We start from the raw sequence: 24,690 nt of genomic DNA, 5'->3' as shown, positions 1-24,690 counted from the left end.
GGATATTGCGTTACTTCCACCAATCGAGACTCTATCTGCTTGGTGATTTCCTCCTTAATATTCAAACTCAATTCAGGCTTGAATTTTCGAGTCTTTTGTTTCACCGGTTCGAACCCTGGGTTGATAGGCAGCTTATGAGATACGACATCAGTACTCAATCCCTGCATGTCAACGACTTCCCAAACAAACACATTAATGTATTCGGCAAGCAGATGAACCAGGCTCTCCTTCTGAGTTTCATTCAGGTGGGTGCTGATCTTAACCTCTTTGACACATTTCGAATCTCCCAAATTCACCGTTTTTGTCTCCTCCAGATTCGGTTTATGTTGATTCTCGAACTGTCGAAATTCTTCTACAACATAGTCTGGTTCCCCACTTTCTTCGTCGTAGTCATCAACCTCATCGTCATTTGCCTCATTTTGCTCATTTAGCTCATGACATGACATGACATTGGCAGGTTTATAACTTACATTACTGAAATCATAAACAGACAAAATTAGGAAAGTAAAATATAACAAGCAAGTAAATAAACAAAGTCAAAGTAAGGAGGCTTTCATTTAAATCGAACAAAATGCAAACTTGGGTCATGGCACAAGGCCATGTCGCCTTTTAAACATCACAACAAAATTCAAAATCAAGAAAATGCAGAAATGGTGGGTCTCGGGCCTCTTCCGGACGATCGCCTATTTTGGTATGCACAAAATAACTCCTTTCTACCACAGAGTTCGGGACATCAGGATCGGCGTGGACGTCCAATTTTGCAGCATCTCCCCTGGTTCAGCATCACAAATGCCAGCTGGCTCAGCCTCCTCCTTGATGATGACATTGATCTCCTTGAAAAGATCACAGATTCCTTCCCCATCGTCTTCAGGCTCGGCATGCTCCCAGACTGGAAAGGATTGATAGAGATGCGGGATCGGATTAGTCAACCCTTTATCCTTTTTTCTCTTCATCTTCACATCATCATCTGTGGGATGTACCCCAAACCATACTTTGATCCTTGAGCAAGGACTGGAACTGGCTCGATGAGCCCTTGGGCATTTCTTCCTAATCTGAAACCTGGTTCAAATTCGCTCTGCAGCATTACCGTGGGGATCATTCTGTACACGGATGGCATGGGAGTCTGCGGGTCCAAGCCCTCATCGGTGGCATTTACCAACTCCACCGTGTAGAAATCCGAACATTGTGGCGTTTCGTACAAGACTGGCAACTGCTTACCTGAGTGGCTCCTTTCACCGTGAATAACTAGTTCTTCATTTTTCCATACTAGTTTCATCTGTTGGTGGAGAGTAGAGGGGACGGCTCCAGCCATGTGAATGAATGGCCTTCCAAAAAGAAGGTTATAGCTGGTGTCGATATACAACACCTGGAACTTTGCCTCGAATTCTGCGGGGCCTATTTGGATGGTCAAGTTCACTGCTCGTAACGTCTCTCTCTACACACCATCGAATGCTCTCACATTTACCGAGTTTTGCTCCAACATTCCGAGGTCAAACCTCAGCAGCTTCAGTGTGGACAAAGGGCATATGTTCAGGCCAGATCCGTCGTCTACCAAAACATGGTTGACGATCTTTCTGCGGCATATCACGGTGATGTGCAGAGCTTTGTTATGGGCCCTCCCTTCGGCCGAAAATTCATCATCGCAGAAGCTGATGCGGTGTCCCCGAATGACTTGGTGAATCATAGCAGCTACATTGTCACTGCTCGTACCTGAAGGCACATACGTGTCATCCAAGGCTTTCATCAAAGCCTATCTATGGGAACAGGAGCTCATCAATAGGGCCCACACAGAAATCTGGGCTGGAGTCTTCTCCAAGTGCTTGACAATGGAGTAATCTTTGGGCTGCATTCTCCTCCAGAACTCCTCAACTTCTGCTTCACTGATCGGTCTCTTGGCATGATCTTTCTTTTGTCCTCCAAGAGCAAGCTCGTCAGGAGTGTAACATCTGCAAGATCTAGTCATGCCTTGAGCTACGGCCGTTTCTATAACAAACTTGTGTTTGGCGAGAGTCCTTGAAGGCACCAAGGCAACAGCCTTTACAGGTATCAGAATAACGAACTCTCCCTTTTCCCTGACGCTCAAAGAAGCGACAGCCTTTTCCAAGTCTTCCTGAACAACAGGAGTAATTCTCTTGGTTTCAGGCTCATCTTCGTCAGTTTCTATCATGTTGATGTTCCCACCCCCATGATTTGGAACGGATTCGTGTTGACGTTTGGCGCCGCAGGCTGAAGAGAGACCTTCCTGGTCAATCAAATCCTGGATCTTGTTCTTGAGATTGATACAGTCTTCTGTATCATGTCCAACAGTGTTGGAATGATAAGCACATCTCTGCTTCGGTCTGTAGAATCTGGAATTGACATCCACGGGCTTGGGCCCCACAGGGTGGATGTATCCGGCCGCGGATAATCTTTCGAACAATTTAGTTCTACTTTCAGCCAATGCGGTGAAGCTTCTAGAGGGCTTCTTCTCAAACCTGGGGCGAGAGGGATCATACCCGCTCTGCTGAGGGGGAGGGACTTGTTGATAACTGCGGGCATTTGGACGAGGAGCTTAGCTTCGGGGATAAGGATTTTTCTGCTAATTTTGCACTGGAGCTTGGTAATTCGGGAGGGTGTTCTGATATAAAGGAGCTCGGACTTGATAAGTGGGTGGAGGTGCTCGGTAGCTCGACTGTACATTGGCACAATTAGGAGCAATATTCTGATAAGGGGATGGAGTCTGGTAAGGTTGAGGGTAATTTGGGTATATAGGAGAAAAATTTTGGAGATTTGGGGGTGGACTTTGGTACGACGAAATTTGAGCATTTGTATAGGTGGGGGCAGTATTGTGATTATTAGGAGGATTGGATTGTGGGTAGTAGGATCGGTGAGACTTTGGGGAGGGCCTAGAACGATCTTGGGAATGTGACGGATTTTTAGGGGTTTGTCTTCCCTCTAACGAGAAAGCGACAACTTCCTCTCTTCTCTTCCTTATCAATCCTGAAGACCCAGGTGACGTGGATACATGGGCTATCTTCCCCGATTTTAAACCATCTTTGATAGTCTCACCAACTTTAACTATCTCGGCGAATTTAGCTTCGACTAGCAACATGATTCGGTCATAGTATTCTGGCTCCTGTACCCGCACAAACACTTCCACAATCTCTTTCTCGGTCATGGGCGGCCTTACCCTCGCTGCTTCTTTCCTCCACCTATAGGCAAATTCTCTATTGCTTTTAGTTTTTGCTTCATCTTCTAGAGAATACCGATCGGGAACTATTTTGACATTGTAGGTGAATCGTTCAATGAAGTCTTTAGCCAACGCATTCCAACAGGGCCATTTCCTGGTTCCGTGTGAAGTAAACCACTTGAGGGCCTCCCAACGTAGACTTCGGCTGAAAAGCCATATCAACAAGGCCTCATCCCTACCAACTCCCACGAGCTGGTCACAATATGCTCTCAGATGCGCCATGGGGTTGCCTACTCCTCCGAAGGTGTCAAACTTCGGAATTTTAAACCCTTCGGGAAGGTTCAAATCTGGGTTGATGCACAACTCTACGTAACTGAGTCGTTCAAATCTGGGTGGATGCACAACTCTACGTAACTGAGTCCGACAACGTCTGGGATGCCCTGTAGCTCTTTCATAGCCTTTTTGATTTCCTCCTTTATATCGATCTTCACTTCTTCTTTTGCCTTCTATTCTCTTTCCTGTTCTTCATAGTGATCCAACTCAGAATCGTGCACCTCGTGCTCGGCAGGAACGGGAACTTGGAAGGTGGCTCTTTTTGGAAGGGGTGGAGCTATACAAGGACTTGGGACGTTTTGGGCGGTCTGATAGTTTTGTGGGTAGGCCTGAGGATTGGTGTTCTGACTTAAATCGGGATGAGGTGTTTGGGTATTGAATGCAGTTTGAGTTTTGTTTTCATTTTGTGGCGGTGGGGCAGTTTGAGTATTTTAAGGATGGGGTGGCATTTGAGGGTGGTTATTTGGAAGAGGTGAAGGAGTTTGGTACGATACAGAAGCGTATTGGGGGTTTTGGGTTGTCAGAACTATCACAGACGGATTATGAACAGCTGTAGAAGGGCGGTTCTGAGTTGGATCTATGTTTGATGAAGGGAAGTAGACCGGAGGTCTTGCATCAACAATATTAGTGCCAAATACAGGTGAAGGCGCATCCTGTCTCCGTTGCATTTCAACTTTCATTTCAGCAATCTGTTGCATCAGTTGCATGATCAATTCGTTCTGTTCCATTACGGTGGGCTGAGCCACCACAACGTCAGTAAGATGCACTTCGTCGTTGTTGTCTCCCATAACTGTCTTTCCTTTGTTTGAATTTTGTCTAGGGAAGGAATCTGTAGGACCTTTCGATCTGGTGAAGTAAGGATGATCTGCCAGCTTTGATCGACACAGACCAGTTAAAAGGTATCTGAGAAGTGAAACAACTCAAAGTCAGATTTGTTAGTGCATATTTCGAGTACAAAATGCATAATATCACACAGAGAGCAGATAAATACACAAGTTTCTTTGTTCGAGGATATCTTTAACCCACGAATGAGGATGGGAATACATTTTTTAATAAGCAGGAATTTGCTTCTTTTTTTTGACGCTGTCTCGGGAAGGCTAAATCACGTTGAGCTACGGTCTTCTTGCAGCTGCTTTTGATGTCTGTTGATATGATTTTCGTATCTTTCGTAACATGAAGGAGAATGAAAAAAATTTTAAAGGTAGGGGCCGGGCCGGTAGAGGTTGCCTACGTATATCACGGGGAGAATTCAAGCCCAACGTAGTTCGAGTATTCTGATAAAATATTTTCATTCCTTCTTTCATTACGGTTACAGGGGAATTGAAAGACAAAATTGGAATTCTTAAAAGATAACGTGACAATGACATGTTAGTCATTTTTCTTCTTGTTGCAGCGTCACTCTCTTCTTTTCAGATGACCTAGAAATGGAGGCTTGTAGATGATTTCTTCCTCGTTGTCTTCCTCAGTCAATTCGGGGTTAGCGTTGCCTTTCCTGAGATGATGGAACAGTGTTTAGGATTTGTGGTATAGGAGGAGATCTTTTTTTGGTGAGAAACTTAAGACTCGAAAACTTTGGTCGGACATTTTGCAATAGTGGCTTCTGTATATTTTGGAAATTTTTGGATAGGAGTGAGTTAATGATATTCTCGTTCATTGCAACATAGCACATAAACAGCTAAACACACATATATCGCGTCCTAAACATGCATGTGACCCTTTTGTTCCAAGGGTAGGCCTAAAGAATTGAAGGATATATATGATTTTTTAAACTCGATTTATTACCCCCAAGATAGTTCATTAATAACATCCAAAATGTCTGATAAATATAATACAGAAAATAAGTCCTGAAAATAAATTACAAAACAAAGTACAAATAAAACAGTCCCACGCAGAGGATGGTAAAAAATCAGGCCTCCTCTGATCCTTCGCCAATTCTGGTCCTCTTGGCGATGTTGACCTCTTCCCACATGGCATATCTATTCTCCCAGAGATGATCTCACACCAATCGAGCTCCTTCTTGATGTCTGAACCCCTCTATCGATTGAATCTGTCAATCCATGCTATCATCTAACTCTGTCATGCATTGTTTGGCTTTTCGTAGTTCTTGCTTCAATCGAGCTATGACTTTGGCATCTTCGGAATGACGACGTTGATGCTCTAATTCACTCTTATCAAACTTCTCTTGAAGGCGGTGAAGTCGGACTTGATGTTTGGCTCCAATATCGGCAATAATGTGAGAAACATTTGGACCAGGATCAATTGTTCCAACAAGACTCTTTTTTAACCATTCTTTGTACTCCCTCGAACATTCTAAACAAAACCTATCTGGTACAGGCTCACCCAACACTCTTCGAGATCTCCACATCCTATGCATGTCTTCAGCAAATGCAACTCTCCCATTCTTGTGGTCAGTTACGAATTTCCTCATATCTGCAATCTGGGGCAACTCTTGTTTCCCTCCTAGTTGCCTCAGAACTCGACGGGGAGCATATGGTCTAGTTCCTCTTAACCCAACAAATACCAAATAAGGGTCCTTTTCAGTTCAAACCATCATATTCTTAGTTACCACCAAACTATATATTGACCATTGTACGTCTTCTTCTCTCAGTCCTCGAAGCCTCGGATACCAAAAACTCTCTCCTCCAGTCTTGTTGCAATGATTGTGATACAACCACCAGTCATGACTATGTAGCTTGTCGGACCGTCTTAGGGGATCTTGTTCTTTTGGGTTATGAGTCTTTATTAAATGACGCATCATCCACCACTGTAGTATCAGATTACACCCTTGAAAGAAGCGTTCTCCATTCTTACACTTATCTAAAGCCCTGTATATGTCTATGCGCTAAAACGTAGTACTTTGTTGATGTTTTGTAATCCACTCCATAAAAAATGGCATGAGTGACCATAAATACACTAGGATGAATAGTGTATTTTGGCCCTTGAGGGAAAACCAACGTGCCGAGCAAACATATCGCAAATGCAAGAGGACGCGTCTCTTTCCATTTTTCTTTTGAGATGAACTCGTCTTTATGTTTCTCATAAGCTCTTGCACGCCCAAATCGATGATATAACTTTCTGAATGGTATATTCGGGCCAGGGAGTTTGTCCATCCACTCGGCTTTAACCAATGACAACTTCTCTTTGATTTTGGCGAAATCCCATGTTATAGGATTTAAAAGATCTGTATCTGGATGTCGTTTCCTTTTGTTGCACATCGAGACACTTTCAAAACTGATAAGAATTTCTTCTATAGTCGGCGTCAACTCTACTTCCCCAAATCAAAAAACCATATTCTCGCTATCCCAGAATTTCACCATCATTCCAATTAAGCCAGGCCACACATTCATCTCTAACAACGACGGGAGATGTTCTATGTGTTTCTGAACAACCCCTTTATCATCGTTGTTCATGAACCTCCACCATACTTTGAGGAAAGGGTCGGGGATGGTAACCATTCTTGTTTCCAAAGCGACAAAAGAGACTACTTCGAAACAGAAGAAACGAGGGTGTAGTAAGAGGTAGGAGAAGGTTACCTTTTCGAGAGCAGCAACTGGAACAGCGACAAGCTAATGACTTCACCACCTCGAACATAGACTCAAACGCGAGACACTAGCAACTCTTCCGTCTATCAGTCGTTTTCAAAGTATTTGCGATGTTTTCTCGAATTTCATGATATTTCAATGATAAATAGAAAGAAATTTACTCCGGCAGCTTACAACGAAATCTCAACTAAAAATTTCCAACCCCTATTCCGAAAAAGGAGGGAGTTTATATCGAGGGAGAATTTTTAGGGTTCTTGGGGTAGCAGGGCGGGGGAATTTCAGGAAAGGATTGGAGCAAATTCGAGACTTCTCCCTCTTTTTCGAAATTCAAACCCATGAAGATAAGGTTGAAGCTGCTACTAGTACAATCCTTGTACGAAATTTTCAACGGGAGAGGGATGGGGCCATTCGATTGCGGGCTACGTGGCGCGATCTAGGCACCATGGACAAAGTTTGCAGCCTTCCTTTCTGCTAGGCCGGCGCGAACGTACGAATTGCAGAAGGAAACAGCTCTAAAGCTGTTGCACAGCTCGCGTGAGAGAGGAGGAGAGAGGGAGAGAGAGCGTGGGGGAGAGACGCGGGGACGTTGGCGTTTCTGGGAATCTGTCGCGTTTGAGGTGAAGAAGGGGTTTTCGTTGGGGGGAGGTCGCGCATGGGTTGTGCTCTTTTGGCGTTTTCTGTTTTCTGAAACAGAACGAGGAAGATGGGAAGAGGAAAGGGGGAAACGAGTTTGGAGTTGGGCGGGTCGGACAGGAACGGATGGGCCTGGGAATTAATTGGGTTGAAAATTTAAAGTGGAAGAGGGGTTTTTGGCTGGGAATGAGTAAACGAAAGTGGGCCTAGGATTGGAAAAGGAGATGGGCCGCCTGGGAGTAGGGAGAATTGGGCCTAGAAATGTTGGGATTAATTTGGGTTGAAGGGAATTAAGTTTAGTGGGTTGTAAAGGAAAATGGGTTGGGTATCAAAATGGGTGTCAATACATGTGTATACTTTTCATTATACTTTTTTAATGTTTGTGTTCTTACCATCAAAATTTTAGTGCATAAATACTTTCTATATTAAAGGTGGTAAACATGTCTCAATCTTAACTATCGATCAATTATTCATTAAGCTTCTATCCATTTTTTTTAAAAAACCAGAATTATTTAAAAACACACCAAACGTAATATAACCTAAGACCCCTAATCAATTAACTTATTTCAAATTAAGAGACTTAGAACACTTATTTGGCCGCATCTTTTCCCCAATCTTTATCCCCGCATCCCCATTCTCAACAAGATATCCTCTTGTCCTTACCTGAATCCATTTTTCTCAGAGGAGCTCTTTTTGGGGTTTCAATAGCTTCATTACTGGATTCCAAGAATTGAGCCAGTGGTGAATCATCTTCTTCTACTTCTTGATGTTGCTTTTCCTAGATCTAGTTGGTTTCATCTTTTACAAATGGAGTTTCGAGTGGAAACCTTCCTAAAGGCATGGTGGTGAAAATAACGGAGACATTGAGGTATAGTTTTATGGAAGCAAGCGCAAAATCGTGATGAATGACATCGAGATCTATGAGATGTGTCAGATTCAAAGTCAAATTCAGCTCCTTGTCTTTCTCCTTCAACTCGTTCTCCATTGCTGTTGTTCCCATCATCTCGTCTTCAAGCTCGCTCTTTAATTTCCAAAAGGTAATTTTTTCTCTTTTCTCAAAGTTAGGTTTCATCCATCTTTTAGCTGCTTTAGGATATGTAGAGGTTGATAAAATTAATCCAAAATTCTTAAGGTTTTTCTTCAAAATGTTCAACGCATTAATCTTGATTTCCTCTATTGTTGGGTACAATTTTTCACTCAAATTTTCATCAGTAATAAGTTGCTGTTTGTGTGTGATATTGTATAAATTTTATAAATTATGCTTTGTTTTATCCATTGATTTTAGCTACATTTATTGTGGCATGTTGTGAAGATTAGTTTTATTAGCTCAGCCTCCAATAGATAGCCTATGAAGGTGACATTTAATGTTTCACCTATAGTTCATATTTTTCCATTAATAAAATGTGCATATTTTTTAATAGCTTACTCTATTGATTCAATACTTACTAAGTCTGCTAGTTTAGAACTTTAACACGTCCTTGTTCATCAACACCTGTTTGTAATAGACTTATGTAAAACAAATGAAGTCCTTCAATCACCTATTCGTTGCAGAAGGAAATAATAGAGGAGGAACAACATGATATACCTAGAGATGGAGACATTTTTTATTGTTGAGTCTTCTCTGGTTAATCCTTCAATTGATATTTTCTTTGAAAAGTAAATTAGGTATGCAAATTATAGTTTTGAGTCATTGATTGGTATGTATTAGAATTTAAGAGGGTTTTTACTTGTTAAGTTAGAATTATGTAAGTTTTTTTTTGTGTGAATAAAATGTCTTTAGAGGAACAAAAATTGAAAAAATTCTTTGAGTCTTCCATTTTCAAAAGCTACTTATAACTTAAATATGTGAGTATGACACTTTAGATGAGCAGTTTATCAACTTCTTTGATGTCGAATTTATAGCAGTCAAAAAGAGGAAGTTTGGATAAGTTATTTTCATGATCTGAGCCTACACCCTGGGCATAGCCGGCACTCAAAGACCATTGATGGTCTCCAACGAACCCTCATCCTGTCTAACTACAAGCGGAAGACTTATTTAATCATAGAAATCTTGAAACGTGAAATAAAATTTATAAACTCAACTTTCGAAACTTTTAACTCAAATAAACAACTCTGAATTAAGTAATATATTCAACTAGCCATAAAATAGACAACTTTAGTCTTTAAAACATTTAATAAAATAAATGATAATAAAGACTCTTTAACTATACTGACTATCTACGAAGCCTCTAACTGATAAAGATAGAAGTCGGGACAAGACCCACGACTTCCTGACTAAACTGAAAAGTAATTGAAATCCTCCAGAAATAACGATTCTCCGCATAGATAACTCGAACTCTCAGATGTATTAATGAAGCTCTTGTTGATGATCCTGTATGCATGTGTCTGCATCTTGAGAAGATGCATGCCAATTGGCTCAGTACGTGGAATGTACGAACATGTAAGGGGAATTCTAAAACATAACATAAGATTGATACTTGAATAAAAAAAATGGAAATATACTTACCTCTTCTCAAACTTGAAACCCAATGAATACTCAAGAATACTCAAGAATAAGATACTCAACTCAGAGATTAAATACAGAACTCAAAGATATGATACAGGACTAAGGATACTCAACTCATGATACTTAACTGAAATCATATCAAAATAAAGCAGTTTAAAACAAGTGAAATATAAAGAAAAGTTGTTTAAAAATATGATGTTAACTCAAGATAATAATATAATAAAATACATAGCATGCTTCGTCTCAAAGTCTACTTGTGCAAATGCATGAATGAAGTCTCATACCCCCATTCATACTAAGTAGAACCCCTATGGGAGTTTTTCTAATCAAAAACCATCACATAAGAGCTACAGTGGTGATAAATCGATCTCCCTCACGCTGCCAACACATCTTATACCCGGGCCAAAGGTATAAGACCTGAACTGCCTAATGGATCCACTAGTAAAATGGGAAAAGGATTAATCCAAAAAGTATGAACCTTTTCTAGCCATGGTGGCTACATGGTTTATGGGGGCTGTGAGTTATCTGAAATTTACCCCATATCGGTGCTCAATACTACTCCCAAAAATATGCTAGCTCTTATATTTAAAAACATACTGATCATGTGATTTGATATTAGTGCTCAAAACTTAGCTTTAAATATCTCTCTTTGAAATCATAGTTTCCTTTTTCTTTTACTGAAACTAGCCATACGCTCTTTGAAAGTCTAGCTTCCTTTTGTTCTCAAAAGTTTGAAAACATTTTGTTTAAACTCTTAGGGATTACATAGTTCCCTTAGAACTCTTAAGAACTGAACTCAACTTGATACTCTTTTCTTACTTGAGAACTTAACTCTTAGGGAATACTTAGTTCCCCTATAGGTTTTGAGAAATGAACTCAACTCTTTACTCTTTCTTAACTTGAACTTTAAGCCTATTAAAATGAACAAAATGTTTGTGAAAGACTCTAGAAAACTTTATAACTTTACTTTGACTTGTTTTTTAACTTCTAGACTTGGCTTTTAGATTCCTTGACTTTGATCTTAACTTTCCTTTAATTGAAGTATGGATTCAAGGATCATGATCTCATGTTTATGGATTATTTCATGATTTTTAACTTGGAGAGTTCATGTGGAAAAATGAGCATGAACTAGAAAGTACCTTTTTTTTAAACTCAAGATAGGAATAAGGAACTCAATAATCACGACCTAGAACTTGGATATACTACTCCTTTCAATGATACTCAATTTATGAAACTCATGCGGATGTTATGGGAATGAACGAAGTGACTCGAAGGTCCAAGTAGCTAGATGGATTTCATGTATATAACTCTTCTCATTCTATTACTTACATCCTCAAATCTTAGCTAAATCATAATAGTTGATCTCAAAGGATTCACAATTCAACTTCAAACTCCAAATACCTGGATTCGTTACAGTCCCCCCTGTGATACTCCAACCGCCCATTCTTGAATCTAGTGTTAACTCACTCTTGAATGTGAATTAATGAATTCAAAAGTTATGATTTAATGATATGAAGGATCTAAGTGATAGGGTAGACTCATGAATACATACTCTTCACTCTTATACTCACTTGCTTGAGTCTAGACTCCCCAAAGGACTTTCTAAGAACTTTTGAAAGAATTCTCAAAACTTAACTCTCAATTACCTTGAATTTGAATTTTAAATTCAAGGTTATGATCATTTTAGGACTGATTTATGTGGTTAGACGTATCTTAGATTAGCTAGAATCGAAAAGGAGTGAAGGTGCACTTTAGACGAAGTAAAACGGATGTACCGGAGGCTAACTGGACTAGGCAAACAACTCTTGGGATATGGCTAGAGCGGATCCCCCTTGAAGGACATTTATGGGTTTGGGGTGCTCTGGTAGGCGCGTTGCTCCAGGCCCCAACCCAAAAATTTTGCCAATCCTTTTGCTTGTTTTCTCACCCTAAATAACCTAAATTTGAACGGTTTCTTTCCCAATCACTTGGATTCGATTACTTAACTTGATTACATTCTAATATACTATAAACAACACTAAAATTACTCAATTTTATCTGAAGAAATCATCAAAACTCCAACACAAAAAGATTTAGAATGAACTTGAAGAACACCTTCCAAGAACTAATCAAAAACTCTAATCTTTAAACTTTAAGCATGAAATTTCACTGAAAAAAATAATACATGATTGGAGTGTGGGTGAACTAACACAACACTATGGAAGCTTACATACCTCTTAGATATTTGACCATGGCGAAAATCCGCAACTAGACTTAACAACGTCAATGACCGCCTTCATCCTTGCCTTTTTTATGCTCTTTTCTTTTCTTGCCTCTTATTGAACTCTCAACTAAAACCCTAGGTTTTTATCAGGATTATAAAACTGAAGATAAGACTATTATACCCCTAAAATATGACTAAAAATGAGTTAAATCTGATTGGTAAGGAAAGGAGCAAAATACACCTCACTATTTTCGTCTAACTTTCCTTAATTGGACAACCTAACTTAAAAAGGTAATACCTCAATCATCCGAACTTAGAATTTAGAAAACTCGGCGGCTTTGGAAAGATAATTCAAATATATTTCCAATAGTATCTTGTAGCAGACCTAACTTATCCTGTACTGGGATATATAATTGTTTGAAATTGACCCAAAACTCATACTTAGCTTAATTCTCCAAATTACATATTTTTGTTATTCCCAATTTAATTCTTTTTTCCGAACTCTTGGATCTAAAGCTAGACACTGACCTTAAGACTTAAGAAATTTTTTATTTCCTTGGTGAAATATCACTCGCTACGATTAACGACTCAAGTATTAGTTCAAAAAAATTTCTGTGGTGTTACAATATCTCCTCCATGGGATCATTCGTCCTCGAATGACTACTGGACTTGGTACTTAATGGGTTACTCTTACTAAAGTCTTAAATCTAATGGTCTTCCCTTACTTAATTCAAGCTTAACTGAAATCCTTAAGTTCGGAACATATACCTCTCCATAGGGAATCACATCCCAAAACTATTACTCTTTATCACCATATTGCTCATCTCAAGAATCCATCTAATGTTTGACAACACCACATTCAAAAATTAGTACTCTAAAAACTCCATGGACTCCGACTAACCAGATCCTTACGAAATTCTCAACACTGGACTTGATTTATCATCTCGCTATCTCCCCCTTAGGTCTAAAGCTAACACTTGAAAACTATGGACTTATTCCACATCTCTAACTCGTGTACATTCTCTTAATGATCTTTTCCCTCTCCTGACTTAGCCACACCACTACCCTTATATAAAGGTTAGGCTCTCTTCTACTACGTGCATTGCAGCAACATATCAATTCATCACCTAGTCTATGTCAAGTCTACTAGATCTCATATCTAGACGAACATCATCTCCCTCATGTTTCCATTCTTTTGGATTATGAAACTCATCTCAAATTAGAGCTTAATGTTTATTACTATACCAGAATATCATTATGATTGCTCGCTTACTATACTATACCTCAATACCAATATGGCAATTTAGGAAGACTTTTCCACTAGGACCTCATGAAAATTAGTAAATCCTTACCTCTCAGTCTGCATACTAGAATTACCATCACATTCCACTTCAAATCTTAACTACTACTTACTCACTTATTGTGCATTTTCTCTCTAATAACTCTACCATCCTCTGAATACCATGAGAATATCCTTTCAAAATTCATAAGCCTAGATTAATCTATCACATTATGGATACTCTGGATCTTCTATATATATTCACAACTTACACTTACTCGTTAATAACACAATGTGATACATCATCATAACCCTTTCTAGTTAAGGTATATTCTAACACATATTGACTTGCAATACTTATCTACCTCCTATCCTGAGCACTTGACAACTCTTCACTTCTTCGTCAACCCATAAGGCAATACATTTCATTACTAACTTACTAGGTATATGACCATAGTAATATAGCTCTTCAAAACACAATCTCTCTTTCTAGGATTAGTAAACCTCTGCATACTATGCGCTAACTCTGGGCTCTTTCCTTAATACTGCTCATGATCTCATAAGTCATGCTACCTTTTCGGGTAAAAATACTACCCAATATCTAAATATACTTTCTCATAAAGATCCCAATTGAAACAAGATTCAAGGAAAAGAGTACAACTCACTTTTATCTCAAACACACGATTCATTTGAATGTGGGTGCATTCCTCTAAAACCGGACACTTAACTTACTCTTGGGCTTCTTTCAAGCCCCTCTCAAGTCTCATGACTTTCTCAAGACTCTTGCAAAGAACAAATCATCGGTAAGGATCTTTAAACTTTAATTTTCATCCACCTCTAGTATGATGTGTAGTCAAATAAATATAATAACGCACGAGTTAGAATATATATCTATGACTTACCTCTATTGCAAGATTAAGAGTATGAAAGAAGGAAAACTTTTCTTAAATGCCTATAGTACCTCATTCCTAGACGTGAGGCCCTTACAACCATAAATAATATCCTATTCACAGGAATTCATAGACACCGTATGACACTTAAACTCTGTGCTCTGATACCAAGTTTATCTAGCCCTGAGCCTACATCCTGGACATGGTCAACACTCACAGACCATTGCTTGTCCCCAAGAAAACCCTTGTCCTGGTTGACTAGCGGAAGACTTAATTAAGCATACAAAGCTTGAAAAGTGAAATAAAATTTATAAATTCAAATTTTGAAACTTTTAACTCAAATAAATACCTTTGAATAAAATAATATATTCAACTAGCCATAAAATACACAAATTTAGTCTCTAAAATTTTTAATGAAATAAATGATAATACAGACTCCTCAACTATACTGACTATCTATGAAGCCTCTAACTGATAAAGATGGAAGTCAGGCCAAGACCCACAACCTCATGAGTAATCTAAAAAGTAAATAAAATCCTCTGAAAACAAGGAAGTTCCCCATAGCTAACTCGAACTCTTGGATGTATCAACGAAGCTCCATTCATACTAAGGAGAACCCTTGAGGGACCATGTAAATCATACTATGGGAGTTTCTCTAAACGACAACCATCACTTAAGAGCTACAATGATGAACACCGATCTCCCTCACGCTGCCAGCGCATCATATACCCGGGCCAAAGGTATAAGACGTGAATTGCCTAATGGATCAACTAGTAAAATGGGAAAAGGGTTAATCCAAAAAGTATGAACCTTTTCTACCCATGGTGGCTACGTGGTTTATGGAGGTTGTGACTTATTTGAAATCTACCCCATATCACTGCTCAATACTACTCCCAAAAATATACTAGCTCTTATAATTAAAAACATACTGATTCTGTGATTTGATATTAGTGCTCAAAACTTAGCTTTAAATATCTCTCTTGGAAATCATAGTTTCTTTTTTCTTTTACTGAAACTAGCCATAGGCTCTTTGGAAGTCTAGCTTCCTTTGTTCCTCAAAAGTTTGAAAACATTTTGTTTAAACTCTTAGGGATTACATAATTCCCTTAGAACTCTTGAGCACCGAACTCAACTTGTTACTCTTTTCTTACTTGAAAATTTAAATCTTTGGGAATACTTAGTTCCCCTATAGATTTTGAGAAATGAACTCAACTCTTTACTCTTTCTTAACGTGAACTTTAAGCCTTTTAAAATGAAGCGAAAATGTTTGTGAAAGACTCTAGAAAACTTTATAACTTTACTTTGACTTGTTTTTTAACTTCTAGACTTTAGCTTTTAGATTCCTTGAATTTGATCTTAACTTTCCTTGAATTGAAGTGTGGATTCAAGGATCATGATCTCATGTTTATGGATGATTTCATGATTTTTAACTTGGAGAGTTCACGCGGAAAAATGAGCATGAACTAGAAAGTACTTTTTTTAACTCAAGATAGGAATAAGGAACTCAATACTCATGACTTAGAACTTGGAGATACTACTTCTTACAATGATACTCAATTTATGAAACTCATGCGTATGTTATGGGAATGAACGAAGTGACTCGAAGGTCTAAGTAACTAGATGGAACTCATGTATACAACTCTTCTCATTCTCTTACTGACTTCCTCAAATCTTAGTCAATCTTAATAGTTGATCTCAAAGGATTTATGATTTAACTTAAAGCCTTTCTTGAACTCTATTCTGAATTCTCTTTTGAATGTGAATTATGAATTCAAAAGTTATGATTCATGATATGAAGAATATAGGTGATATTTTCGACTCATGAATACATACTCTTCACTCTTATACTCACTTGGTTGAGTCTTGAAACAAGTTACTAGAAGTCTTAGAAGACTCCTCAAAAGGACTTTCTTAGAACGTTTCAAAGAATTATCAAAACTTAACTCTCAACTATACCTTGAATTCGAATTATGAATTCAAGTTTATGATCATGTTAGAACTGATTTTAGGTGGTTAGAAGTAACTTAGATTAGTAAGAATCGAAAAGGAGTGAAGGTACACTTTAGACGAACTCAAACGGAGCTACCAAGCAAAACTGGATTGGGAAGACAACTCTGGGGCTATGGATGGCGCGGAGCCCCAACCCTTGACGGACAGAGATGGGTTTGGGTAACTCTTGCAGGCGTGCCGCTCCAGGCCCCAACCCAAAAATTCTGTCGAGCACTTCTGCTCGTTTTCTCACCCTAAATAACCTAAATTCGAACGGTTTCTTCTCAATCACTTTGATTCGATTACATAACTTAAGTACTCTCTAGTACACTTGAAATAACACTAAAATTAGTCAATTTTATCTCAAGAAATCATCAAAACTCCAACACAACAAGATTTAGAATTAACTTCAATAACAACTTTCAAGAACTGTAATCTTTACACTTTAAGCATGAAATTTCGCTCAAAAAAATACATTATTGGCATGTGGATGAACAAAACCAACACTATGGAAACTTACATACCACTTAGGGATTTGACCCATGGCGAAAATCCGTAACTAGACTCAAGAACGTCGACAAACGCCTTAATCCTTGCCTTTTTTCTACTCTTTTCTTTTATTGCCTCTTCTTGAACTTTCAACTAAAACCCTACGTGTTTATTAGGATTATAAAACTGAAAGTAAAAGGATTAGACCCCTAAAATATGACTAAAAATGGTTAAATCTGATTGGGTAAGGAAAGGACCAAAATACCCCTCACTATTTTTGGCTAACTTTCCTTAATTGGGCAGCCTAACTTTAAAAGGTCATATCTCAGTCACTCAAACTCAGAGTTTAGCATAATAAGCGTATTTCGAAATATAATGCAAAGATCTTTCCAATGGTATCTTGTAGGACACCAAAATAATCCTTTACTATGATTTATGGTTGCTTGAAGTTGACCCAAAATTCATACTTAACTCTCAAAATTTCTGATTTTTGTTATTCCCAATTTAATTGTTTTTTTGGAACTCTTGGTGCTAAATATAGAGAAATTAACTTAAGACTTAAGAAACTTTTTATTTCCTTGGTGAAATATCACTCACTACGATTAACGACTCAAGTCTTAGTTCGAAAAAATTTCTGGGGTGTTATAATCATAGTAGCATGCCTATTTGTTTTTGCATGAAAGATTTTGTTATCATCACTCACCTAAATTGTCATAAGGTAGAAATAAGTATGATAATTAAAAAATGTCAACCAAGAGAAAAAGGAGATGGCAAAAAATTCTTGATGTAAAAAATTAAAACAACCATAACTACTAGCATAGTATGAGGTAGGTGCGCTATAAGATACCATAAGAAATATCTTTGAATTATCTTTCCACACGAGTTTGCTATGTTTAGAGTTTGTATGACTGAGATATAACCTTATGAAGTGAGGTTGTCCAGATAAGGAAAGTTAGGCGAAAATGTGAGGAGTACTTTGGTCCTTTCTTTACCCAATCGGATGTAATTCATTTTTTGTAATATTTTAGGGTTATTATCCTTTTAGGATCAGTTTTAAAATCCTAATATACATCTAGGGTTTTAGTTGATAGTTCAAAAAGAGTCAAAAGAGAAAAGAAGAGAAAGAGGAGAAAAGATGAAAGGTTGAAGGCGTTCATCAATGCTCTTGAGTATAGATGTGGATTTTCGCCATGGGTTTAATCCCTAAGAGGTATGTAAGCTTCCATAGTGTTGGTTTAGTTCATCCACATGCCAATCATGTTATTTTTTATCGAAATTTAATTCGTAAAGTGTAAAAATTAGAGTTCTTGATAGGTGTTCATGAGGTTCACTCTTAATCTTGTTGTATTGGCTTTTTGATGAATTCTTGAGATGAAATTGAGTTAATTTAGTGTTGTTTCATTAGATTATAGTGTATTTAAGTTATGTAATTGAATCAAAGTGATTGGGAAGAAAATATTCGATTTTAGGTGAGTTAGGGTGAGAAAACGAGCAAAGACGTTCGGTAGGATTTCTGTACTTTAGGTGTTGGCGCCCCACGCTTCCCATAGCCCCTGGGTCACCTGCTCCATCCAGTTTGCCCCCGGTTTCTCCGTTTGTGCTCATTTGAAGTGTATCTTCAATCTTTTTGATGCCAAACAATTTAATACTTTTAAGCACTTATAAATCATTCATAACATGAATCATATTATTGAAACAATAATTCTAAATCAAGGTAAAATGAATATTTAGTTTTGAGAGTTTTTTCGAACCTTTTGAGAGAGTCCACTCGAGTCCTTTTGAGGATTCTTCTACAACCTCTAGTAACTTGTTTCAAGACTCAAGTAAGTGAGCATGAGATTGGGGAGAATGTATTCATGAGTGAACAATATCACCTAGAGCCTTCATATCATGAACCATAACTTTTGAATTCATAATTTACATTGAAGACAGAGTTTAGAGTAGAGTTCAAGAAAGACTTTAAGTTCAATTGTGAAGTATTTGATATCTATTATTGATTTGAACTAAGTTTTTAGTAAGTAAGTAAGAGAATTATTAGACTTTTATAAATGAGTTCCATCTAATTAGTTAGACCCTTCTATTCGAGTTGTTCATGCCCATAACTTCCGCATGAACTCCATAAATTGAATATCATTGAGACGAGTAGTATCGCCATATTCCAAAGTCTTGAGTATTTAGATCCTTATTTCTTTTGTGACTATATTGCTAATCATGGGACTATTACATGTTACCTATTAAGTCCTTGAGTTAAGTTGTTCATGACCATAATTCCGCATGAACCATCTGAGTTGAGCTTGCGTCATTGAGTTAAGTAGTTCATGCCTATAATTATGCATGAACCCTCCGAGTCGTGTATTCTTTAGATGAGTAGTATCATTGACTCCTTGAGTTCTGGAGTTTTTGGGTTCAAGTATTGAGCTCTATGCATGGTTATTGAAAACCTTGAACTGAGTTGTTTATGTTCATAGTTCGATACAAACCCTATTTTAAGAAGTATTTTTACAAATTGTTTTAATATTTGTTTTAAAGACTTGAGCACTGAGTTGAGAAAGAGTAAAGTTGAAGTTCTTTTCTTCAAATAAGTATATGAGAACTAAGTACTCCCTAAAAGTTTATAAATATTTTCACATTTACTTAAAAGAGGAACTAAGATTTCCAAAATAATTTTGAGAAATAAAAAGGGGAACATTGATCTAAGAGGGATTTTCAAAGCTAAAAAGGGTTGAGAAAATTATCTCAACCTGAGAGGAAGAGGATATTTTAAAAGTATGAGCTAAAGTATATTTAAAAAGTAGTATTGATCACTGTGTGGGGATGAGAGTTCATATGAAATCAAGTCTCCATGTAGACCATGTAGCCATCATGGGTATTAATGGATCATACTTTTAAGATGAACACGTGAGGTTAGTCAGTGGATCCACTAGGTCGAAGATGTTCTGTGCGATGACAGAGTATAGGAAAGTTTTAACAGCGTGGGCGAGACGTTGTATCACCACTTAGGCTCATAGTGGTGATTGTCGGTTAGAGAAACTCCCACACTAGAAATTGCATGGTTCCTCTGGGGTTATGCTTAGGATGAATGAGGGTATGGGACTTCATTCATGCATTGCACAAGTAGACTTTCAGAAGGATCATGGTATGTATTTTATGATATTATTACCTTGAGTCAACTTTATGTTTTTAAATAACTTTTCTTTATATTGCACTTTTTTAAACTGCTTTATATTGCAATGACTTCACTTAAGTATCATGAGTTGAGTATTTCGAGTTGAGTATCTTGACCTGTTTTGTGCTACATTGAGCCGAGTATCATGTCTTTGAAGTTGAGCATCTAATCTTGGATTTGAATATCTAATCTTTGAGTTGAGTATCTTATTCTTGATTTAAGTTGAGTATAAAACAGGTAAGTATGTTTCCTTTTTATCAAGTTCAAGCCTATCTTTTATGCTTTATATTTCCTCTTACATGATCGTACATACTACGTACAAGGCCAATTGGCCTGCATCTTTTCATGATGCAGACATATGTGTTCATGATCATCAACAAGAGCTTCGTTTATACATCCGCGATTCGAGTTATATATGGTGAGTCTCCTTACTTCTGGAGGATTTTATTTACTTTTCTGTTTAGTTAGGAGGTTGAGGGTCTGGTCTCGACTTCCATCTTTATCAGTTAGAGACTTCATAGATAGTCAGTATAGTTGAGGAGTCTGTATTAATTATTAATTTTAATAAATTTTTTAAAGACTAAAGTTGCCTACTTTATGGCTAGTTGAGTAAACTATTTTTATTCAAAGTTACTCATTTTAGATTTAAGCTTTTGTATGCTTAAGTTAGTGTTCCAATTGTAGTCAGCCAGGATGTGGGTTCGCTTGGGGACCAACAATGGTATTTAGGTGCCGGCCACGTCCAGTGTGTAGACTTGAGTCGTGAAAAACTTGTTCTCAAAGCCAGGTTTAAGTGTCCTAGGGTGTCTATGAAGTCTTGTCAGTAGGATCTTATTTGTGGTTGTGAGGGCCCCACTTCTATGTACTATAGATATTTAAGAAAAGTTTCCCTTCTTTCATACTCTTAATCGTACAAAAGATTTATGTCACTATAATCTATTATAACTAATGCATTGTCATATTTATTTGACTGTCCATCATACTAGAGGAGATTGAAAATGAAAGTTCAAAGATCCCTATCGATGAGTTGATCTTAGCAAGAGTCTTGAGAAAGTCATGAGACTCTAAAGGGGCTTCAGACAAGCCCAAGTGTAAGTTAAGTGTTCAGTTTTAGAGGAGTGCACCCATATTCATATAAATCTTGTGTTTGATCTAAAAAAGAGTTGTACTCTTTTCCTTAAAACCTTTTTTCTGCTTAGATCATTATGAGAAAGTATGTTTATAGCTTAGGTAGTATTTTTACTCAAAATATTAGCATGAACTATGAGATCATGAGTAGTAGTAGTGAAAGAGCCTAGAAGTAGAGGAAGGTATGCAGAAGTTTAGAAATCCTAGAAAGGGAGATTGTGTTTTGAAGAGCTAAATTACTTTAGTCATGTACGTAGTAAGTTAGTAATGAAAAGTTTTTCCTAATGGGTAGACTACGAAGTGAAGAGTTGTGAAAAGCTCGAGATAGGAGGTAGAGTAAGCATTACAAGTCCATATGAGTTAGAATATACCTTAACTAAAAAGGGTTTATGATAATGTGTCATTGTGTTAGTAATGACCAAGTGTAAGTGGTGAATTAAGAGAAAAAGTATTTATGAGGTGATAGATCTGAGCTAGGCTTATGATTTATGAGAGAGAGATGGAAATACTCAAAGTATTATAGAAATAATTAGGCATTGATATATAGTGAATGAATGGATAGTAATTATGTTGCAAAGTCGAAGTTGATAGTAATTGTAAGTATGAAGTCTAAGAGGTGACGATTGACTATTTGTTATAATGTCCTAGTGGATGAGTGTTTCTGAGTTTGTATAGTAAGCGAGCAATCATTATGATATTCAGGTTTAGTTATGAACATTAAGCTTGAATTTGAGATGAGTGTCATGATTCAAAGAATGGTAACATATGATGATGTTTGTTTTGAGATTTGATCTAGAAGACTTGTCATAGAGTAGGTGAGAAATTGAGGTGATTAGTTGCAATAGATATGAGTGATGCAATTGAGAGACCCTAACCTTTAGATAAGGGAAGCGAAGTGTGGATAAGTCACAAGAATAAATAGGGCATAAACAAGTGTACCAAGAGGGTATGTAATTAGAAGAGGTTAAGAGAAACCCCTTACAAAGAGGTCTTAGTACCTAATTATAGAGAGTTCAGTAGCCATGAGATAAACTTCTCCCAAGTGTTAGCGTAAAAGAAGATGTAAAGTATTTTAGAGATGATGGAATAGGTCCATAGCTTTAAGTGCTAGATTTAGACCTAAGGGGAGATGATAAGATGATAAAATCAAGTTAAGTGTTGAGAATTTCACAAGGAGTTTGATAGTAGGATCCGTGGAGTTGTTAGAATACTAAGCTTAAATATGGTGGAAAAGAGTGATAATTTGAGATGAGATTCCCTATAGAGAGGTATAGAATCAAAACTTAAGATTTCAGTCAATCTTGAATATGGTAAGAAAAGAACATTAGACGTAGACCTTAGTAAGAGCAAACCATTCTATACCGAGTTTAGTCGTCATTCAAGGACGAATGATCCCAAGGGGGAGATATTGTAACACCCCAGAAAATTTTTCGAACTAAAACTCGAACAGTTCATCGTAGTGAGAGATATTTTACCAAGAAATTTAAAATTTCTTAATTACTAAGGTCATTACACTAGAATTAGCACCAAGAGTTCAAAAAAGAACTAAATTGGAATTAGCAAAAATCTGAAATTTGGAGAGTTAAGTTAAGTATGAGTTTTTGGTCAACTTAAAATGATCATAACTCCTAGCACATGATGATTTAGGTGTGATACAAGATACCATAGGAATTATCTTTCCAAAGCCGCCGATTTTTCTAAGTTACAAGTTTGGATGACTGAGGTATGATGTTTAGAAGTTAGGCTTTCCAGTTAAGGAAAGTTAGCCGAAAATATGAGGGGTATTTTGGTTTTTTCCTTACCCAATAAGATTTAATTCCTTTTTAGTAATATTTTAGGATTCTAATCCTTTTAGGTTCAGTTTTAAAATCCTAATATACATCTAGGTTTTTAGGTGATAGTTCAAGAGGAGGCAAGAAAAGAAATGAAAAGAGGAGAAAAGATGAAAGGATGAAGGTGTTTATCGACGTTCATAAGTTTAGTTGAGAATTTTCACCATGGGTTTAATCCCTAAGAGGTATGTAATATTCCATAGTATTGGTTTAGTTCACCCACACACCAATCATGTTATTTTTTGGAGAAATTTCATTCTTAAAGTTTAAAAATTAGAGTTCTTGATGAGTTCTTGATAGGTGTTCTTGAGGTTCATTCTAAATCTTGTTATATTTGGGTTTTTGATGAATTCTTGAGATGATGTTGATTAATTTGAGTGTTGTTTTAATTATATTAGAGTGTATTTAATAAAAGTAATCGAATCCAAGTGATTGGGAAAGAAATCGTTCTATTTTAGGTGATTTAAGGTGAGAAGACGAGCAAGGATGTTCGACAGATTTTCTTGGTTGGGGCCTGGCGCGGCGTGCCTACCAGAGCGCCCCAAACGCTTCTCTTTTTACTTCATGGATTGGCACCCCGTTCCACCCATAGCCCCAGGGTCACCTGCCCAATTCAGTTTGCCCCCGGTTGCTCCGTTTGAGCTCATTTAAAGTGTATATTCACTCCTTTTGATTCTAAACACTTAAAACTTCCTCTAATAACTTATAAATTTCTATAACATGAATCATATCCTTGAAACACAATTCTAATTCAAGGTAAAGGCAATATTTAGTTTTGAGAGTTCTTTCGAGTCTTTTTAAAGAGTCTTTTACAACTTCTAGTAACTTGTTTCCACACTCAAGTAAGTGAGCATGAGAGTGAGAAGAATGCATTCATGATTCAATAATATCACTTAGATCCTTCATATCAAGAACCGTAACTGTTAAATTCATAATTCACATTCAAGAGAGAGTTAAGAGTAGAGTTCAAGAAAGCCTTTAAGTTCAACTGTGAAATATTTGAGATGTATTATTCATTTGAACTATGTTTTGAGGAAGTAAGTAAGAGAATAACAAGATTTTTATACATGAGTTCCATCTAAATACTTAGACCTTCGAGTCGAGTTGTTCATGCCTAAAACATCCGCATGAACTCCAAAAATTGAGTATTATTGAGAAGAGTAGTATCTCCATTTACAAAGTCTTGAGTATTGAGTTCCTTATTCATTTTGATATTATATTCCTAATCATGGGACTTTTACATGTTACCCATTAAGTCCTTAAGTTAAGTTGTTCATGCCCATAATTCCGCATGAACCCATTGAGTCGAGCTTGAGTCATGGAGTTAAACTACTTTATGTTGATATTAGTTCACCTGGGTATCATGAATTGAGTATCTTGAGGTTGTATGTGCTTCATTGATTCGAGTATCATATATTTGAAGTTGGGTATCTAATCTTGGAGTTGAATATCTAATATTTGAGTTGAGTATCTTATTCTTGATTTGAGTTGAGTATCTTAGATTTCCCCTTTCATGCTCGTACATTCCACG

General features: G+C 37.3%; 1 protein-coding gene across 1 annotated transcript; it reads right to left on the bottom strand.

Moving 5' to 3' along the window:
- Positions 1-1,435: 1,435 nt before the first annotated feature.
- LOC138338606 (uncharacterized) lies at positions 1,436-3,451 on the bottom strand. Its single transcript, XM_069289584.1, has 3 exons — positions 2,940-3,451; positions 1,765-2,528; positions 1,436-1,710 (listed from the first exon to the last, which is right to left on the bottom strand). The coding sequence occupies exons 1-3, from the start codon at positions 3,449-3,451 to the stop codon at positions 1,436-1,438; spliced, it is 1,551 nt and encodes a 516-aa protein (XP_069145685.1).
- Positions 3,452-24,690: the final 21,239 nt, after the last annotated feature.

The sequence above is a fragment of the Solanum lycopersicum genome, chromosome 9, assembly GCF_036512215.1.
Source record: "Solanum lycopersicum chromosome 9, SLM_r2.1".
In the NCBI taxonomy this organism is placed as follows: domain Eukaryota; kingdom Viridiplantae; phylum Streptophyta; class Magnoliopsida; order Solanales; family Solanaceae; genus Solanum; species Solanum lycopersicum.
This window is presented reverse-complemented; position numbering and strand designations above follow the sequence as displayed.